The sequence below is a fragment of the Bos grunniens genome, chromosome 11 (assembly GCF_055505025.1).
Source record: "Bos grunniens cultivar Pamir isolate PY7600 chromosome 11, Bosgru_T2T1.0, whole genome shotgun sequence".
Classification (NCBI taxonomy): domain Eukaryota; kingdom Metazoa; phylum Chordata; class Mammalia; order Artiodactyla; family Bovidae; genus Bos; species Bos grunniens.
The window spans coordinates 15,300,327-15,318,880 of NC_141175.1; the positions used below are offsets into that span (position 1 = coordinate 15,300,327).

The 18,554-nt window shown below is 57.1% G+C and overlaps 1 protein-coding gene across 13 annotated transcripts in view; it reads right to left on the bottom strand.

Annotated features, from left to right (window-relative positions):
• Positions 1–18,554, bottom strand: part of DAB2IP (DAB2 interacting protein) — a 212,583-nt gene that overhangs the window by 135,763 nt on the left and 58,266 nt on the right. For 2 of the 13 annotated variants that reach the window (XM_086325430.1, XM_086325425.1), the window contains exon 1: positions 1,770–2,302. The exons of the other annotated variants lie outside the window; for them this stretch is intronic. In XM_086325430.1, coding sequence (XP_086181556.1) covers positions 1,770–1,893 — 124 coding nt within the window. In that variant the 5' untranslated portion in view covers positions 1,894–2,302. Of the gene's footprint in view, positions 1–1,769; positions 2,303–18,554 lie in introns of those variants that run through there. 13 annotated transcript variants of the gene reach the window in all.

Here is an 18,554-nt window from a genome sequence, read left to right on the forward strand (position 1 = left end):
GTGCTTGGCTGGGGCTCTCACACAAGCGAGCCTGGGAGCTGGGGCTCAGGCAATGGCCAGACATGCATTGATTGTCTCCTGCTCAGTTGGCTAAGCAGGAGGGGGAGCTTCTGATCCTCTCTGTGCCCGCGGGACTAGAGCTGGGCTGAGGTCAAGAGTGAAGGGAAGGTCACAGAGGGCATGAGGCAGGGGTGGGGTAGGTGCAGGAGGTGCCCTGAGCTTGCCGGTGACCTGAGCTTGCAGGGGCATCTGTACAGCTCCTGCTTCTTACAACCTGAACCCGTTTCTCCCCAAATCTTCCATGTACTACCAGCCCCCTTTGACAGCCCGGGAAGCTGAGAAAAATGACAAACCTTGCCCAGCATCACAGTGCTTGAGCCCAGATCTCTGGTGGCCCAGGGCCAGGTTGGAGGGAGGGAGCAGTCAGGGACCTCTTCAAGGAAGGCAAGGGGAGGAGATCACAAGCCTTGGGAGAACTTGAAGACTGAATTCCCAGAACACACGCGCATATGCATTCCCAGCCTCAGCTTGAACCCTTCCACACACGGGGAACTCACTACCTCAGGAACTCACCACTTCCTGAGGAAGCCCCGTGCATTGCTGCTGAGCCCTGACTGTGGGAAAAGTCTTCCCCATTCCTGGGGAGGCAGATGAACTTGTACTGCCTGCCTGCCGGACTTATCCTCTCACTGACGAGAAAACTGAGGTTCCGGGCAACCACAGGGTCCAGGCCACAAAGCCAGAGCCTGGAGCAGGGGGCACTTGACCAGATGCCAAGCACAGATTTGCTCAAACTCCTCTGGGTCAGGCTGGGCACCGGGCCAGCCTTCCGGATTCCCAAGATAACCCGATGATGTAAACACAGCCCAGGTATCCATTAGGTCCTCCCAACTCCCCCACCCACCTTCCTCCCACCCATGGGCACCTCCGTGGGCCTGAGCCTCTGCCAGGGACTCCAACCTACCCAGGGCCCTTTTGAAGGCCTCCTCCTTCCAGGGGGGCCTCCCCACTCCCTTCTACCCAGCCAGGGAAGGAAGTCCCAGCCCCCACCCAGCCCCCTGGATCACACGCCTTTCCAGCTGAGGATCCTGTTACTGGAAAAAGAAAATGCTGCTTGCACCTCCCCCCTCTGTGTCTTGCCTCCTGGCCGTGAAAGAGAGAAACTCCTTTCAAAGGAGGTGGCGCCCACCCTCACCCACCCACTCAGAGAGGTCCTGGACAGATGTTACAAGCCACCACTCCTTTGGAGCCAAGGACCCCTGGAATAGGACCCCGGAGTTCCACCCATGTGTCCCTCCACCCAAGAGATGGTGGAGTCCTGGTTAAGTCCCAGAGGAGCCACAAGGGGGTTGGAGGGAGGGTAGGCTGAGAGGGCAGGGTCCTGCGAGCCTGGGGAGAGCCAGAACTGAGCCAGAACCCCTCAGGGTGACTCCATCCCTCCCCCCCCCCCTCCGCCACCGCTACTGAATAAACTGAGGCGCAGAGGTCCAAACTGGGGCTCAGAGGCGAGAAGCTGAACTGTGATCTCCACTTTGCCTGCCCTTGGCAAGAGGAGACCTCCAAGCCTCAGTTTCCCCCATCCCCGACTCCCCCACCTCCAGCGTGGTGGATGGGGAGAAGCCGGGGGATTGGGGAACAAGTAGACACAGTAAGGGGCAACCACGGGGGGCGGGTGAGAGGGTCGGGGTAAATCGACAGCAGGAGGACCTGGAGTCCCAGGCACCCCAGGGCGCCCGGCTCCGGGGGTCAGGGGTCGGGGTGGCGCCTACCCCTGGCGGGCCGAGTCCGGCTGCGGGAGCGGCTCCTCTGTCGCTGCAGCCGGGGTCGCCTGAGCAGCCGGTAGTAGTAGGAGGGTCTCCCGGTGCTCTTCCTGGCGCCGCCGCCCGCGGACATGCTGCCGCCCGCCGGGCACCGGGCCGGGCCTGGGCGCGCTCACAAGGGCCCCATCGCCAGCTCCGGCCGGCCCGGCGGGCGTCCCGGTGTTCTCCCGCGCGCCGGTGCGGCCGCCGCCGAGGCCAAGGCTGCCCCACAAAGTCGCTCAAACTCCTCCTCCCGCTCCCGCCCTCCGCGGAGCAGCCGGCCCCGCCGCGGGGGCCGGGGACCGGGAGGCCGGGCTGGCACCGGCCCGGAAAGTCAGTGCGGGAGAAATCCCGGCCTGGAGTCGGCGGGGCCAGGCGGGCCGGAGTGCCTGAGACCCCAGGCGGGTCCCCAGGAGGGTCATCGACCCTGAAAGCTTGAGGCCGGACCTCTGGGAGCCCGCGGCGCCCCACTCCGACGGCGGGTATAGGCACCCGCGTGTGTGCACTCTTTCCGCACGGGGCAGGGCGCACCCAAGGCGACCAGGGGGGCACCCTGCTCTCGAACTGGTCACCTTCGATTGGGGTTCGAATGAGGCCGATGCGGCAGGGTTGGTTTCTACACCAGGCTCCGTGGGCTGAGCACCGTCCCACAAACACACCCCCTGACACACCAGGGGCCCTGCCGGGCAGAAAGCCTTCTCTTGTGGCCCAAACGGTAAAGAATCCTCCTGCGGATGCAGGACATACGGGTTCGATCCCCGGAAAATCCCCTGGAGAAGGGCATGGCTACCCACTCTGGTATTCCTGCCTGGAGAATCCCATTGAGAGAGGAGCCTGGAGGGCCATTGACCATGGGGCCACAAAGAGTCGGGCAGACTGAGCAACTAACACTTCACTTCAGGCAGGACATTCACCTGTTCTTTTAAAAATCGTTCTGTTTGATATATGTATTACTTTTATATATTTACAATTAGGGTGTGTATTTCAAGCGCACAAAATCTAGAGAGAACAGAATGAACACCTATGTATCCGTGGGGGCTTTGCCAAATCTGAACATTTTGTCCCTTTGATTTAAAGTGAAAGTGAAAGTCACTCAGTCATGTCTGACTCTTTGCGACCCCATGGACTATACAGTCCATGCAATTCTCCAGGCCAGAATACTGGAGTGGGTAGCCTTTCCCTTCTCCAGGGGATCTTCCCAACCCAGGTCTCCCGCATTGCAGGCGGATTCTTTACCAGCTGAGCCACAAGGGCAGCCTTTGATCTAAACCCTCTCCCAAGTGAAACACCTCAGATGCTGTGAGGTCTCCCTCGCTGGGCATTTACAGCAGTTCTGGTAGGGCTGCGACCAGGGCAGAACCATCCCTACCCCACTGTAGGGATGGAAACTGAGGCTCCCTCTATGGCATCCTGCTGAAAGCCTTCAAGTCAGGCACTCCCCAGCTCAAGAACCATCCATAGCTCCCCAGAGTCCCAAAGCCACAAGTGCAAAGAAGCTTCTTTGGTATTTGAGCCTCCAGCGATCTAGTTCCCCTCAAACCACCCCAGCCTCACCTCTTTTCTTCCCCTGCTTCTCACGCCTCTTTACTCCTAAGAGACATGGGTCCCATCCCTGGGTCAGGAGGAACCCCTGGAGGGGGAGGTGGCAACCCATTCCAGTATTCTTGCCTGGAGAATCCCATGGGCAGAGGAGCCTGGCAGACTACAGTCCATGGGGTCGCAAAGAGTCAGACACGACTGAAGCGACTTACCACACACTTCGCTCGCACACACACACACACACACACAGAGAAGGGACTGGCCTCCTACCGACTTTTCTCTGCTTGGCCAAAGTCCATCATTCTAGGGCCCACTTCCTGCAGCTTTCCCTGGCCACCCTGGCCATTTGTGGGAGTATCTGTCTCTACACCACCTTGCCTCAGCAGCATTTATTTTTAAAATTATCCTCATAACCATCTGCCTAAATTCCAACCCCTCAAGTACAGAAGGGGAAACTGAGGCCCTGGCAGGGAGAGCTACCTGCCTCAGTGACAGAGACAAAGGACCTCAGATGGGACTCTGACAAGTAGTCCTAGGGGTGTGTTGGTGGGAGAGTCCGATGGGGGGCCTGAGGTAGTCTGGACAGCTTCCTCCAGCACAGCTGAAAAGGTGGGGCCCTGGAGGGGGTGGGGCGGTCGGCAGGAATCCAGACCAGGTTTTGCACCTTACAAAGGAGACCCCCTCCCTAGCTCCCTCAGCCAGAAGGGAGGGCCCCCAGGTCAGGAGAAGCCTGGATCACAGCTGGAAGCCAGGCGCCTTCCCAGGACCAGGGGGGAGGGGCCGAAGGGGTATTGCTCCTCCAAACTCTGTCTGGGTTGTCAGAAGCCATCAACTCCCCTGGCCCCTCTCCCCAGAGCTCTGGCCAATCCCTGGGGAAGATGGGAAACCACAAGGGCTGCAAGGACCCCCATTAGCCTCCTTTGGCTAAAGCACTGCTCTAGCTCATTTGCAATAGCACACATTACCAGGAGCCTCTTTTACAAATGCAGAGGCCCCTGGGTAGAGCAATACTATCTTCCAAGGAGAGGTGGGCCGGGTTCTAGAGCCTCCTCCAGGACATCCAGTTTGGACCCTTCCCACTCTTCTGGGGCTCCTGCAGCCACCTACCCACACCTTGGCGTTTCCAGAAAGAATAACTTCTGCAGCCAGGCCCACTAGTTTTGGGGGGAGGAGGACTCCCAGGAGGCCCAGCTCAGGATGGGGACAAGAGGCATTTGGCCCAGTTTCCCCCAAAATAGGAATTCCCAGGTTCTAGCCAGTCTCTAGCTTTCCTGAAGGAGAGGAGAGACTGATCAAGTGATCAAGCTGATTAAGGCTGGGACGAGCGGGTCTTGGTCTGGGACCCCCAACTAGCAGATTTAGAAGACTGTGTGCTGAGGGGGGACTTCAGGATCTCATCTGTAAACACAGCTGGGCTCCAAAGGTCTGGCGTCAACTCTGCTTTGCTTGGGCTCTCAAGTCCATCTCTGTGCCTCCGTTTCCCTGCCTACAAGGAGAAGTTACAGACTCCTAACCTATCTGCCTCATGGAGGGAGGAGCTTTTGCATTTCTGGCCTTGGGATGGAGTGGGCATTGCCAGGCATCCAAGCCGAACATCTCCTCGGGCCTGAGATGAGTACCAAGAAGATACCAGCTGGGCTGCTGAGTAGGGGAGGGGCCGGGTGGGAGGTGAGAGAGGAGGTCCAGGACCCCCAGGCAGACAAAGCCTGCTCCCTGCACACCCAGCAGAGCATCTGGAATCAATCCCGCTGTGGAGCAAGCCACCTACCCCCTCCTGATGCCCCTGTGGCCTCCTCCCTTCAAACAGAAGCAGCTGCTTTCCGGAGACTGCCCAGACTGGAGGGGGGGGCACCTAAAAATGCCCCCCCTCATACCACCACCACTTCCTGCCACAGACCTTCCTTCAGGGGGAAGCCCTGGCCAGCAAGGGCTCCCCAGACCCTTCCGATCGGTGAGCCAGGGGCCCTGCAGGCTGTAGTCCCTCAGTGGTCTTGTTCTCCCACCACAGTCTTGCCTCCAAAGGGTCTCCTGAACTGCCCCACATGCTGTTTTGGGTGGTGTTCAAGGCTGCAGCCTCCGTTGCCTCCAGCCCCCAAATGGCCCAGCTAGTTAAACATGTGTATTTCTGAGGTTCCTCCAAGATGCATGATTCAGTGGGTCTGGATGAAGCCTGGAAATCTGCATGTTTAGTAAGTGCCAGGCAAGGGGATGGGAGCTAGTTAAGTCAGATCCAACCTGACCGCACATCACCTTCATCATCCCTCAAAAGCCCCCAAAGGTGAACTCCCGGAGTACCACAAAGGACCAAGCTGTCACAAAGCAGCCAGCCCCCTCACTCTGCACGCCAACCCATGCCAGACACTCTGATTTATCTGCTCTCAGCCTCCAAAGGCTTCAGCCTCCAAAGGCTCCAGCCTCTGCCCTGATGGCCACATGGCTGCCATGAAGGTCTCCCTTCTGCTCCCACCTGGCGAACTCTCCTCATTCCTCAGGACCCAGCTCAGACATCACCTCATCAAAGCAACCTGACTCTCTCCACCCTTGCCACACCCTACCAGTCAGGTTTGATGAGTGAGGACACAGGAGAAGACCAGAGAAGGATGGACATGAAGAATTCCCCATGTGGGCACAGGACCATCAGGATCCAGTGGTCTGGAGGGGAATAGCATCCTGCTGGGCTGGAAGTCCAGGTCAAGTGCAGGCCAGGCCAGGGCTGGGTCAGGTGGGCTCAGAGGCAGAGAGGGGCCAGCCCAGTGCAGCCTCACATCTTAATGGGCTGTCAGATTTACAGTCGTGTGAGGAAGGAGAACACAGCATACAATCAGAATTACCCTCTGGAAAGCCTTAAATTGCCCATCCGGGACTGTGTTTCCTCCTGTGTAAGGATAGATCACCCATTCTTCAACTAACAGGCTTCCCAGGTGGCGCTAGTGGTAAAGAACCTGCCTGCCAACGCAGGAGACATAAGAGATGCGGGTTCCATCCCTGGGTCGGGAAGATCCCCTGGAGGAGGGCATGGCAACCCACCCCAGTATTCTAGCCTGGAGAATCCCACAGACAGAGGAGCCTGGCAGGCTACAGTCCATGGGGTCACAAAGACTCAGACACGAGTGAAGCGATGGAGCACAGCACACAGCAAAGCAGGAGGGGCTGGTCTTTTCAGAAGGGCCATGTTGTGCAGGAAAAAACAGCAACACAAACATTATCTCACACTGGATTCCACTCAGAGAGGAGAGATGCTCACGCCTGGAGGGAACCAGAGCCAGAGACCTCTAACACAGGAAAACTACAAGTTTGTCTGAGGGTGAAGTTTGGATTTAATAGCAATAAACTGTATTCAGCACTTACTACTACTTTAGCTATGCACATTATCTCATTTGATGGTCACCACCTTCATTTTACAGAAAATATTGGTGGCACAGAGAGGGTAAGTAATTCCCCTAAGGTCACACAGCTTGCACTAGGAGTCAGGATGTGAACTCAAGCAGGCTGGAAAGAGCAAAGGTCTTAAGATTGAGCAGGACTTTATGCCGAGATGGAGGAGGGGCAACAGTCTGAAACTTTCCTTAAAAACCAGCTTAGGCAAGGAGGAGGCAAGAAGGGATGGAATCCTGACAGGGGAAACACTGGAGCCCACGCCAGGCTCCACACAATGGGTGTCTGGAGGGTTCAGACCTGTCAGATTTCCTGTCGGGACGAGGGTGCGCAGTAGTGACCAGGGGAAGTCCCCAGCCAGGCAGCCCTGCATACATCCGCCTCCCAGGCCAGCCCCAATCTCTGAGTCGCTGGAGCCCTGGGCAGGGTGGGAAAGGGGGTGCTGTGGGGGAAATTCATGGTTGAGGTCACGGGTCTCTGCCCCGGGAGGCAGCCTGTCTGACAGGCAATGACGGCTTCCTGTGTCCACTGCTCATCCGGGAATATGGCTGGACCACGAGTAGCACCTTCATTCAGATGGGGGAGGCTGGAACTGGGTATCACCAACACGGCAGGAGGGGCAGACAAGCCTGAGAGGTCACGCTCAAGTGCTCGAGGCCCAACCAGCTGTCCACCACCTCCACCAGCCTCTGGACTTCCTCCCTAAAGCCATCAACAAAGTTAATGACATCCTTCATAAAAAATGGCCCAGTCAGGGCTATGATGACCCCAGGCTTAGATGGCCCTGCCCTGCTCAACACAGTCAGAACTAGGGGACCAATCAAGCGTGGATATTGGAACACACACAGATAGGGCCTCGGGTACTGTGAGTGTTTTTTTGAAATCAAGTCATCCAAAACTGGGCTGAGCCCTTGGGAGAGGCAGAGCTCTAAGGGGGTGAAAGGCCAGTGGGCAGGGTCACTGTGTTTCTTTGGGCCCTGTGTAACTCCAAGAAAGTCCCTTGACATCTCTGGGCCCCAGGTGTCACATGTTACGACAAGTTATCTCTGCTAATCCACCTCCATGGATCCCATTGGGATCTAGAAATTTCCTCCAGTCCCAAACCATCACCTAGGTGTTTCCTCCCGCCCTCCAGACGCCCAGAGAAGAGGACACATCTCTCTTGTACATGTCAACAGCCTGTTGTAAATCCTGGAAGGTCGGGGTTAGAAGGAAACCTCAGAGCAGGTGATGGAACCGGGGAAGCTGTGGACAGCCACTTGCCCAGAGAAGCCTGCCTTTAATTCATCGCAAGCTGGGATCTGGCATCAATTCTCCACACATGGAGAGTCTGATGGCCCATCCCACCCCCACAGTCAGGGTGGAGTATGATCGCTCCCCGCAGATGGGGCAATGAGGCCATGGGAGGGAGGGACTCCCCTGAGGTCACACACGGGAGCTGGGGCTTAGTCCACCTTGGGGCTTAAACAGTGATGCCAAGACCCCCCTTTCCCTCTCAATGACCTGGACCACCCCTCCCAGATGCCTGACGCGTTCTGCCCACAGGTGCCCAGCCTCCACTCCCACTGCTCTGCAGCTCAGTCCTCCAAGTCTGTAGCCAGGGAGGAGAGGATTCGCTCTCCAGGCCCCAGCCTCAGCCCCTCCTTCTCACCCCCACCCCAGCAACCGGCATTTCAGCCCAGATGGCCAGGCCCAAAGTGACTCTCTCTGCGTACTTCCTCTCCTGCCCTGACCCAGAAACGCTGCCAAGCTCCAGGTGGACCCATGGCTCCTCTTTCTCCCTGCCCAGCCTGGAGCCGAGGCTCCAGGTCTCAGGCCTCCTTCCGCCCCTTCCAGCTGATGGGCCCAGACAGCTCCGCACCCACTGGGTGACAGGAGGGGGTGGCATATGGTCCCAGGGTGAGGTCAGAGAGTCCCCTCCCTTTCCAGGCAGGCCTGCCTAGTCATCTGTGAACCACTTCATGGCTGGCACTGGCCTGGGTTCCGGGGGGAGGGGAGGGGTCTTGTGCCATCCCTGCAGATCCCACTGAGGAGGACAGATGCACCTACCCAGTGGCCAGCCTCTAGGAGGCTCCCATCTCAGCAGGGAGCTACAAGAGTATGGGATTTGGAGTGAGGAACCAGCACTTCTTGGCTGTGTGACTTCAGCTTAATACCTTTACCTCTCCGTGCCTCTGTTTCCTCGACTATGGAATGGGCATGATGATACTTACACTTTGTGGGGTTATAGAGGGTCAAATAGCATAGTGAACCAAAGCCCTGTGGGCAGACTGGCTGACATCTGCCCCTCTAGGTTATTTTCTTTCTCGCCAATCTGTGGGCTCCTTGAGAGCAGGATAGTCAGATCTGGTCAGCACATTAACTGGCCCAGAGCAGGCTCTCAGTAAAACTGACTGGGAGAGATGGTGGCAGCGTGGGAAAAATGGCTGAGCCCATCTGATCTGGAGTCAGCACTGAGTAGAGGTGGAGGAGGGAGGAATCCTGGAGGACTGCCTGGAGGAAGAGTCATTGGACTGAGCTAGAAGCCTGAGGTAAAACTTACTGGGAGAGATGGTGGCAACATGGGAAAAATGGCTGAGCCCATCTGATCTGGAGTCAGCACTGAGTAGAGGTGGAGGAGGGAGACATCCTGGAAGACTGCCTGGAGGAAAGAGTCATTGTGACTGAGCTAGAAAGCTGAGTAGGAGTTGGAACAGAGAGCAGAGGAGTATATTCTTAGAGGGGCTGGCAGCATGAGCAAAGACCCAAAGATGGAAAACAGCAAGGCATATACTGGGGGCAGCATATAGAACTGTGAGACCAGAACAGAGGATGAGGCAGGGGACTGGGGAGCAGGCTCTATGGGGTGTGTAAGGGTAAGAGTAGAGAGAAGAGATGGGAGATAGATCCAAGGAGGGATGAGGCCCAGGCAGCCCCGCCAGAAGGAGAAATAGAACGGTAAGGAGGGAACTCTGGCTGGGGAGGCAGAGGATCAGGACTCCAGGCCTGCTGTGTGGCTGCGTGACTTTGAATGAGTCACAGCCCTCTCTGATCCTCACTCTGCAACTGAAAGGAGAGGCTGGTCCCATTCGGCAGGCCTGCAGGGTGGGGCTAGGCTCAGTTCAGTTCAGTCGCTCAGTTGTGTCCGACTCTTTGCAACCCTGTGGACTGCGGCACGTCAGGCTTCCCTGTCCACCACCAATTCCCCAAACTTGTTCACACTCATGTCCATTGAGTTGGTGATGCCATCCAACCATCTTATCCTCTGTCATCCCCTTCTCCTCCTGCCTTCAATCTTTCCCAATCTTCTTTTCCTGCCTACAGTCTTTTTCTTCAATCTAGGGCTAGGCTAGATGCCTGTGAACCACAGTGGGAGAATTTGAAGTTTCCCAGCAGTTTTCTTGAGGAACCACTGGCTAAGATGGTGCTAGACAAGACTGGATACCCATCCAACCCTTGAATGGGATGTACATGGCCCCCACTCAGGGTTTGGCACATGCTGTTCCACTGTCTCACACTCTAACCTCAGACCTTCAGATGTCAGCTCCTTTCTGCCATTCAGGTCTCAGCTCAAATATCACATCCCTGCCACCTTATCTCAAGTACCTCTGTCCCAATCCCCCCACACCCGATCTCACTGCCTTGTTTTATTTTCTTAAACTATCACTTCCTGAAACTGTCTTATCTGAGCATTCGACTGTTCACTAATTGTCTTTCCCCAAACTTTAATGAGGGCAGGGGCCTCCTCAGTCCTGGCCCAGGCATGTGCCCAGTGCACACAGCAGTGCTCAGAAAGCAGCTGATGAATGAGCAGAGCGAAGGGAGCTGGGCTCAAAGCCACCACTCATTTTCTAAGAAGGGAACCAAGGACAAGGTACTTCGCCTCTCTGGGTCTCCTCCACATGGCATGGGCACGGTGGACTGCACGATTTACTATCAAGCAGCAGCCTGGGCATGTTTTAAATTTGTGGGGAGATAATTTGTCTTTGGCTATTATAAAAGTGAAAGTGAAGTTGCTCAGTCATGCTCGACTCTTTGCGACCCCATGGATAGTAGCCTGCACCAAGCTCCTCTGTCCATGGGATTTTCAAGGCAAGAGTACTGGAGTGGGTTGCCATTTCCTTCTCCAGGGAATCTTCCCAACCCAGGGATCGAACCGAGGTCTCTCACATTGTAGACAGACGCTTTACCGTCTGAGCCACCAGGGAAGCTCTTTATTTCTTGGGGTTTCCCTAAAAGCTCAGTTGGTAAAGAATCTGCCTGAGATTCAGGAGACCCCAGTTCGATTCCTGGGTCGGGAAGATCTGCTGGAGAAGGGATAGGCTACTCACTCCACTATTCTGGCCTGGAGAATTCCATGGACTGTATAGTCCATGGGGTTGCAAAGAATCAGGACACGACTGAGCGACTTTCACTCACAGCAGCCTGGGACCGGTTGGGAGGTCAGGATGGAACTCCTGACTCTAGGCAGGAGCTGGCAGAAGAAATGAAGGAATGAATACATGCCTTTGCTTTGCTGTGTGCCTTTGAGCAAGGCCCTTTCCATTCATAGGCCCAGTTTCCTCTCCTAGAAAATGGAGTTGCCTGGGTGGTCTTTCAGATCCCGTGCACACTGACACTCAGGGCTTCTGTTCTCAATCTGGAACAGAAACGGGAGCCCCAGCAGGTGCTAGAGGAGGGGCAGGCTGTGCCAGAGCCATGGTTCTCGCACTTAATGGCTTTTCCTGGAGATCCCACCTAGCCCATTGCTGGAATCCAGAGTGAGAATTAAATACAGCTTCTGCAACCTGTCACCCCTCGACTCTCCTTGAGAGTGGGAACAATGTGGCTCTGCCCCTACCCAAGGAATGGCATTTTGACTGGAAATTCCACCATGGGAGAGGAGGCAGGGCTGGAATCCTAGAATTTCTGTGCCTGCTCAGACAGGAAGTAGCTGAAAGTTTGGGGTCAAGGTCATCCTGGAAATCGGTGCCCTGTTCCCCGCCATGGTTAGGGACCTGCCCCTTTCCCCAGGTGGGTCTCTCCTGGTAATTAATGATAGCACAGTGTGTGTGTGTTGGGATGGGGCGGACTGTCCAGGACCTCAGGCAAAGGCCTGTGCTAAGCTCAGTTGCTTCAATCGTGTCCACCTCTGCTGTCCATGGGATTTTCCTGGCAAGAACACTGGAGTGGATTGCCATGCCCTCCTCCAGGGAATCTTCCCAACTCAGGCATCGAGCCCACGTTTCCTGCGTCTCCTGCATTGGCAGCCAGATTCTTTTTACCACTAATACCACCCAGGAAGCCCAGCAAAGGCCTAGGAAGAAGCAAATCTCAAGTAGCCTCATCTAGCATACCTTGGATGACAGGGAGCTCACTACTGAACTGGATCCCTGTCCTCAGAAATGCTGAACGTGCAGATGCCTTCTCACAGCTAGGCCTTGCAGAAGACCTTCAGGGATCTAGCGTGCACCCCCTCTCCAAGCATGGCTCAGAGGGCCTGGGACTTGCCCAAGGTCACCCAGACGCCCCCAGCTACTCCCTGTTTCCAATAGCAGATGAAGCTGTTACAGGCACACCTGGAGGGCTGGGATGCATGTTTGGGCATCAGTCCCACTCCCGAACCCTCCTGGCTAAAATGCCAGGGCTTGGGGGAGGGGGTGGGCTGACCTCTCACTGACCTTTATTAGACAAGCCCAGAGGACAGAGGGAGGGGTCCTGACTTGATCCTGGTCCCACTGTCAGCCCTAGGGAGGCAGTCTGGTTACAGGGGTCTCAACACAGCCCCTCTGACCCCACCACGGCCTTCCCTTGCCCTGCGGCCTCTGCCCCAGCAAACTGCAGGGCAGTTTCAGGTATTTCCAGACCTGGTCTGCCTGACGTCGTGTTTCTTGTGTCCTGCTGGCACTCCCTCTCTCGTACCCACCCCCCCTTACACAGCCTCCTGTGCATGTCCAGACCTGCCTTCCCAGGCATGCCCTATGGCGGGAGCTCCTTCCAAGCCCTGCCAGGCCAGATCCACAGAGCAGCCTGGAGCCCTTGGGAGGTGCTGGCCAGTGCTGCCCCCTACCGGGCTGCAGGACCCTGGGAAAAAAACACTTCTTGGCCCTGGCAGGATGGACCGTGGGGAGGCCCAACCCAGGGTTCCCAGGGTGTGCTCCCCAAGGGCCCCAGGGGGGCCTGGCACAGGGTCCTAGTCTGCTGAGTGACTGACAAGCCCATCCCCTCCGTGCCCCATCCCCACTGGGTGGGAAGCAGGGCGAGCAGAACCTCAGCTCTCAGACTTCAAGGCGATTTCAGTCCCCTGGGGCGCATGTCAAAATGCAGGTGTCCAGCCCACTGGGGAGGGTCTGGTTTAGCTGGCCTGGGAAGAGCCCAGAAATCTGCATTTTAACCAGCAGGGGGTGGTGCAGTGTAAGGGTAGGTCCCACACTGACCTACCTATGGCTCTCCCTTGGTGCCCTCGACTCTATGTGGAGGCTTCTGGAACTCTAGCCCTTCAACTGGGTTAGTATCCTTTTACAAACTGCAGCCTGTTCCTTTCTCAGCACCTGTGTGTGGCAGGCAGGCGGGGATTGCTGCTGTTGTTGTTTAGTTGCTAAGTTGTGTCTGACTCTTTGTGACCCACCATGGACTGTAGCCTGCCAGGCTCCTCTGTCCACAGGATTTCTCAGGCAAGAATCTCTGGAGTGGGTTGCCATGTTCTTCTCCGGGGGATTTTCTGACCCAGGGATCAAACCTGCTTCTCCTGCATCAGCAGACAGATTCTTTACCGCTGAGCCACCTGGGAAGCCCAGGCTCACAGTGCAGAGGGGCAAACGGAGGCTAAGAACAGAGGACAGTTTGTCCCCATCCCACAGTGAAGCTCCCAGCTTCCACCTCCCTCCCTGGGCTCCCCAAATCCAGTCTAGATTCTGGAGCCCAGCAGGTCAGTTCAGGCCAGGCGGCAGCCCTGACTGGCTCCCTTTGTCCTGGTCTCTGTGCCCTTTGACCTCACCAGGTTGTGGGCTGATTAAAATATCCCCTTACAGCCCCGATAGGCCTGGTGTCTTCTTACAGGCTGGAAGGAACGTGGTCCCATCGGAGGCACCACTGCCAGCTTGGAGCTGGAGGTGGAGCGGGACACTGCTGGCACAATGAGATTAGAGAGGCTTGCCCAGAGTGTTTGCAAAGACCAACCCAGGGAAATCAAGGCCCAGAGAGGGAAGAGCCTTGCCTAAGGTCACACAGGCCACAGTTATTAACCCCACAGCAGTCACTTAGTCTCTGCTGGGCCATATTAATTCAGTGAGTCCTTATCCCAATCCTAAGAGGCGGACACTCTTCCTCTCACATTTTACAGGCACAGAAAGCAGCCAAGACTCGATCTCAAGCAGCCTGGCTCCTAATAGTGACCCTGTGCTGCCACAGATGGTCTCCCCTTACCTGTCCCAGGTACTTCACCTGTCAGCCCCTATCTAGACACCAAGAAGACAGAGCCATTTGTAAAAAGGTGTCCTGTTGCAAAAAGGCTGGGACGTTGGCTTCCAGTCCCAGTGGGGGTGGGGGTCAGTGGATGCAGCCCCAGACCCCTCCCCGATGTCACCTCTCAGCACTCCCAACACCTCCCGCTCCTCCGCCACAGTGACCCCAGCCCCCTTCCCCAACTTCTCTTCTTCCTGGCTTTGCTCCCACCATTCCCACTCCTACGACACAGGACACAGGACTCTGTGAAGCGGATTCTTGCCAGCTCCACCTTCCAGCCTGAGTCTGTCCACCCCGCTCGTCTCCACCGTCACTACTGCATCCAGGTCACCGCCATCTCGAGCTCTGGGGACTCTCACAGCCCCTGACTGCACCCCGCCCCCCAACCGCGCGCACACAAATCCAGCCTTACCCTCCTGAATCTATTTTCCACAAAGCAACCGGAGCGAGCATTTTGAAAACAGCAGCCACCTTGGCCTTACTGGTCTTTGGACACCCTTTCCAGCTCATCCACCCTTCCCGTCGCTCCCCCTCACCACCCCAGCCTCCTGGTCTACTCCCACCCACTCTTCCTTTCCAGAAGGTCCATCCCCCTTCCCTCCCCAGACTGCTTCCCAAGTCATTTTCTCCAGGCTCCTGCCCCTTTCCTGCAGGGAGCCCACCACATTGTGCCGTGACATCTCTTTTTTGAAGATTCATCTCACATTTGTCTCTCTTGGCACAGTGCTCCCCCAAGGGTCGAGGCCCATCTGCCTGGCTCACTGTCATAACCCTGGTGCCCAGGAGGGCGCTGTCACATGGCTGCTGCCCATCAAAGGGAGGACAGGGTGGGGGGCATCACCATAGTGTTTCCCTGAAATCAGAGGATGCGGAAGATACTTTGGAGCCCCCAGACTTCCGGGCCTCTGTTCATCATGAAGCTCCCGGGCTCACAGTGGAATGGGGCCACATGGCCTCCGCCCCAAACAAGTCCCACAGCTCAGGACTTTTTAATTCTCCTCCCATAGGTTTCGGTGCTTTTCATGCTGTGATTTATAGCCCATTCAATAAATTTCCCCCATTATCTTTCACATGCAGCGTGCTGCCTTTCTGCCATTTAATGATGCATTTGGCTCGCCGGGGCCTCTCCCGGGAGAAATCTAAGGCTTGGCCCCGTGATGCAGGAGTGGACCCACGAGGCCACGTGGGATTCTCAGGGCTCTTTTTCAGACCCAAACCTGAAGCAGGTCTGAGCCTCACACTCAGGGCTAACTGGGCAGGAGCCCAACTCCTCCCTGCCCCCTCCCTCTGGCAGGAAAGCCTGGCAGCAAGAATGAAGGCTCAGATGTCCGGTTGCCCACTGGGGCCCTAACAGCCAGTTTTAGGACCAGACTGCACACTCTGGTGCTTCCCCGAACCAGCCTCAGTGGTTTCCAGAGGCTCTGCAGCTGTGATCTTAATCTCCCTCTCCGAGTCCCCAGGCAAGACAGGAACCCATCAGACCCGTTTTACAGATGAAGAAGCGTCTCTGAAATACAGGGAGGTTGCCTCCCAGCCTTGATTCCCCCTACTGGGTGCTTGCCAGGCTCCAACGCAGCCAGCAGAGGTTTCTGAGGACAGCCTCTGTGCTGGCTCTGTACCCAGCGCTTGGCTTGAACTCTCTCACCACAACAATCTTTAGGAGCAGAAAGTGCTGTTATGCTATTTTACAGATGGGAGATCAAGCCTCAGAAAGAAGCAACTTCCCTGGGCTTGTACAGGAAGAAATGGGCAGTGGTCCGGAGGAATTGCTCCTGGGGTGAGGGATGAGAAGGGTTTGGAGGCCCCAGGGAGCACACAGCTCCAGCCAGAGAGACCCACCCAAAACCACAAAGCGGCAGAGCGGCAGAGAGCGCTCGAGACCGTACGGTCAGAGGCTGTGATCCCACCCCTGGGGGTCCTTAGCTGTGTGACTGGGGCGAAGTTCCTTAACCTCTCTGGGCCTCATCATCCGCACCCCCCGCCCCCCGTCTGTCTGATATGAATACCGTCCTCCCAGCACTGTCACGGGATTTGCATGAGGCAACACGTGGGAAGCTGCCTCGTAAACTGTCCGGTCCTGGGCTGCGTCCCTCTGGCATGTTAGGACATTGGCACGAGACGTCATGCAAAGACCTGCAGGAAACCCTTAGGCTGCTCCTGGCCAAGTGTGACCGGCGGCTCTGAACCGTGAAGGGATATGGCTACCAGACACGGGCTCCTCCTGTGGTCACAAGCTGCTTACCTCACCCCGGAACCAGGCACCTAACCTCCAGGCTTGGGAGCGACCGGACAGCCCTCCTGCTCCCTGGACGTGCGGGCCCAGTGCTACCCGGCTGGCGGATGTGGGGGTGTTGGCCAGAGAAGGGCATTGCAGTCCAGCCGGCCCCAGCCCACTCCCCTGGCCCTCAAGTACTAGGTCTGCTTCCCTCTGCCCTCCCGCTCGTCAAAGTTTCTGCTTCCACTTTATAGTTTCCCTAGCAACCACCTCTCTTCCTCTGATTGTTTCCCTCCCTCAGTCCCTTTACCCTCCTTACAAGCAAGTCTCTTCTTCATGCTAAAGGGAGAATCACAGGGGGTGGGGGCAGGAGGTCTGGCCAGGAGAAAGAGGGCAGAGAGGGACAGGGCTGCTGGGGAAGAGGTGACCTCTTTCGGGGTGCAGTCAAGGGGCCGGTGCAGCCACAGTTTGCCCCCAAATGACCCCTGGACGCGAGACTGCCCACAGGCTCCTCCACAGTGGGCTTCTTGAAAGGTGACTCTCCTGCACAGAGTCCCAGCCTGGCCCGGCATGGGACGCTGAGCCTTTGCAAGCTGACCGGGCTTCAGTCTGCTTGTCTTCACTTGCAAGCGCCCTGTGTTTGGATGGCCTCCACGCCCAGGCCCCACACTCTCTGCTTCAGCATACCCTTCCTTTCCTAGGGCCTGGCTCCAAAGTCCCCCACCAGCAAGGCCCATAGCCCTCCCACCCCATCAGAGCCTCTCTCTCCTCCACTGTGTCAGTCCCCTCATCCTAACCCTTGTCCGAGGTGGCCTTCTGCCCTGCAGGCAGGGTGTTCTGGACAGCAAAGCTGTTGCCTCCCTCACTCCATCTCCGAGCCCGCCTACAGGAACGCACGCTGAACCACTGCCAAAGAGACCGGGGCTCCAGGTCAGGGTCCACCCCTAGCTAGCCACCCACCAACCCTTCCCAAGTTTGCTCTAGAACTTGATGTTCTCTGTGGTTGGGAACAGGGATGGAATTCACTTCCTCCCAGGCCGCTGGAGGCCAAAATGAGTCTGTGGGTCTGAAAGAGCTTGGAAAACTCTAAAGGGTTTCGCTGAGTCCAGGATTATTTTTAGACACTGGATTAGTGCCGTCCAATAAATAGCCCAGAGGCCCCCATGACCCCGTGGGTATCAAGGCTCTCTCTCTCTCCACCTGCTGACCTCCCGAGGCAGGTACTGCCTGTGTCTGGCCAGCTCCATGCCAAGGTCCGACCTTTCTAGGCGGTGATCCACACCACAGTGAATGGCCACCAGCTTCCCTCACACACACACACACACACACGCACACACACACACACACACACGCAGCAGTAGCAGCAGGCTAACTACTCCAGCCAAGGGGGCTGAGGGGTCCTCTGAGCCCCGAGTCAGCAGGGAGCAGCCAAGCCCACGTGCTGGGGGCAGAAAGGGCTGCGCAGCCCACCAGCCTGTCCACTGCCTCTCCCCTCGTTCCACCACCTGCTTCCTTTCCATGCCTGCCTCTGGGGCTGGACCACCAAGACCCTCCCCTTTCCCTCACGGTCGGTGAGAGGCTCTAGGAACGCCTCCAGAGGTGCTCTCCTCAGAAGAAAGGTCTCCTCCCCTTCCCTAGGGTCCAGCCCCCCTCCTTTCTCTGGTGCTGACAGCGAACTTCACCCCCACTGCCCGCCCAGCCTCAGACCTACACACGTCACCCCTTGCAAATGGCTCACCTCTCCGCCACGCCTGCCCAGGCTTGTGCTGGGATGGGGCTTGTTTCCCTGCGCAGGGGACGCCCAGAGCCACGGCGGCTCCGGGAGGGGCTCCTGGCTACGCCTGAGGGTGGCTTCACCTCCCTCCAAAGACCTGCAGAGTCAGGGGGCTCAGAGCAGGCTTGAAGGAAAAGGACCGAAGAATGTGAAATGTCAGAATCAAGGGGGTGAAGACAGAGCCAGGGACTCTCTCCTGTGCCTCCCCTCTTTTTCCCGATCTGCTCCGGGTTCAAGACTCCAGGATTCCCACAGCCAACACTGGGAAGCCAGGTCATTCAGCTCCCACACTGGGTTGCGGTCTGGGGGGGCACACTTCCCAGGAGCTGGCACCCACGCAAGTTCTGGCAGGATCCTGGGAGGAGCACTGTGTGGGGCCCAGGGGGCTCCAACACAGTCCCTGTCCTCAGGGGGCTGGCAGTCTGGTGGG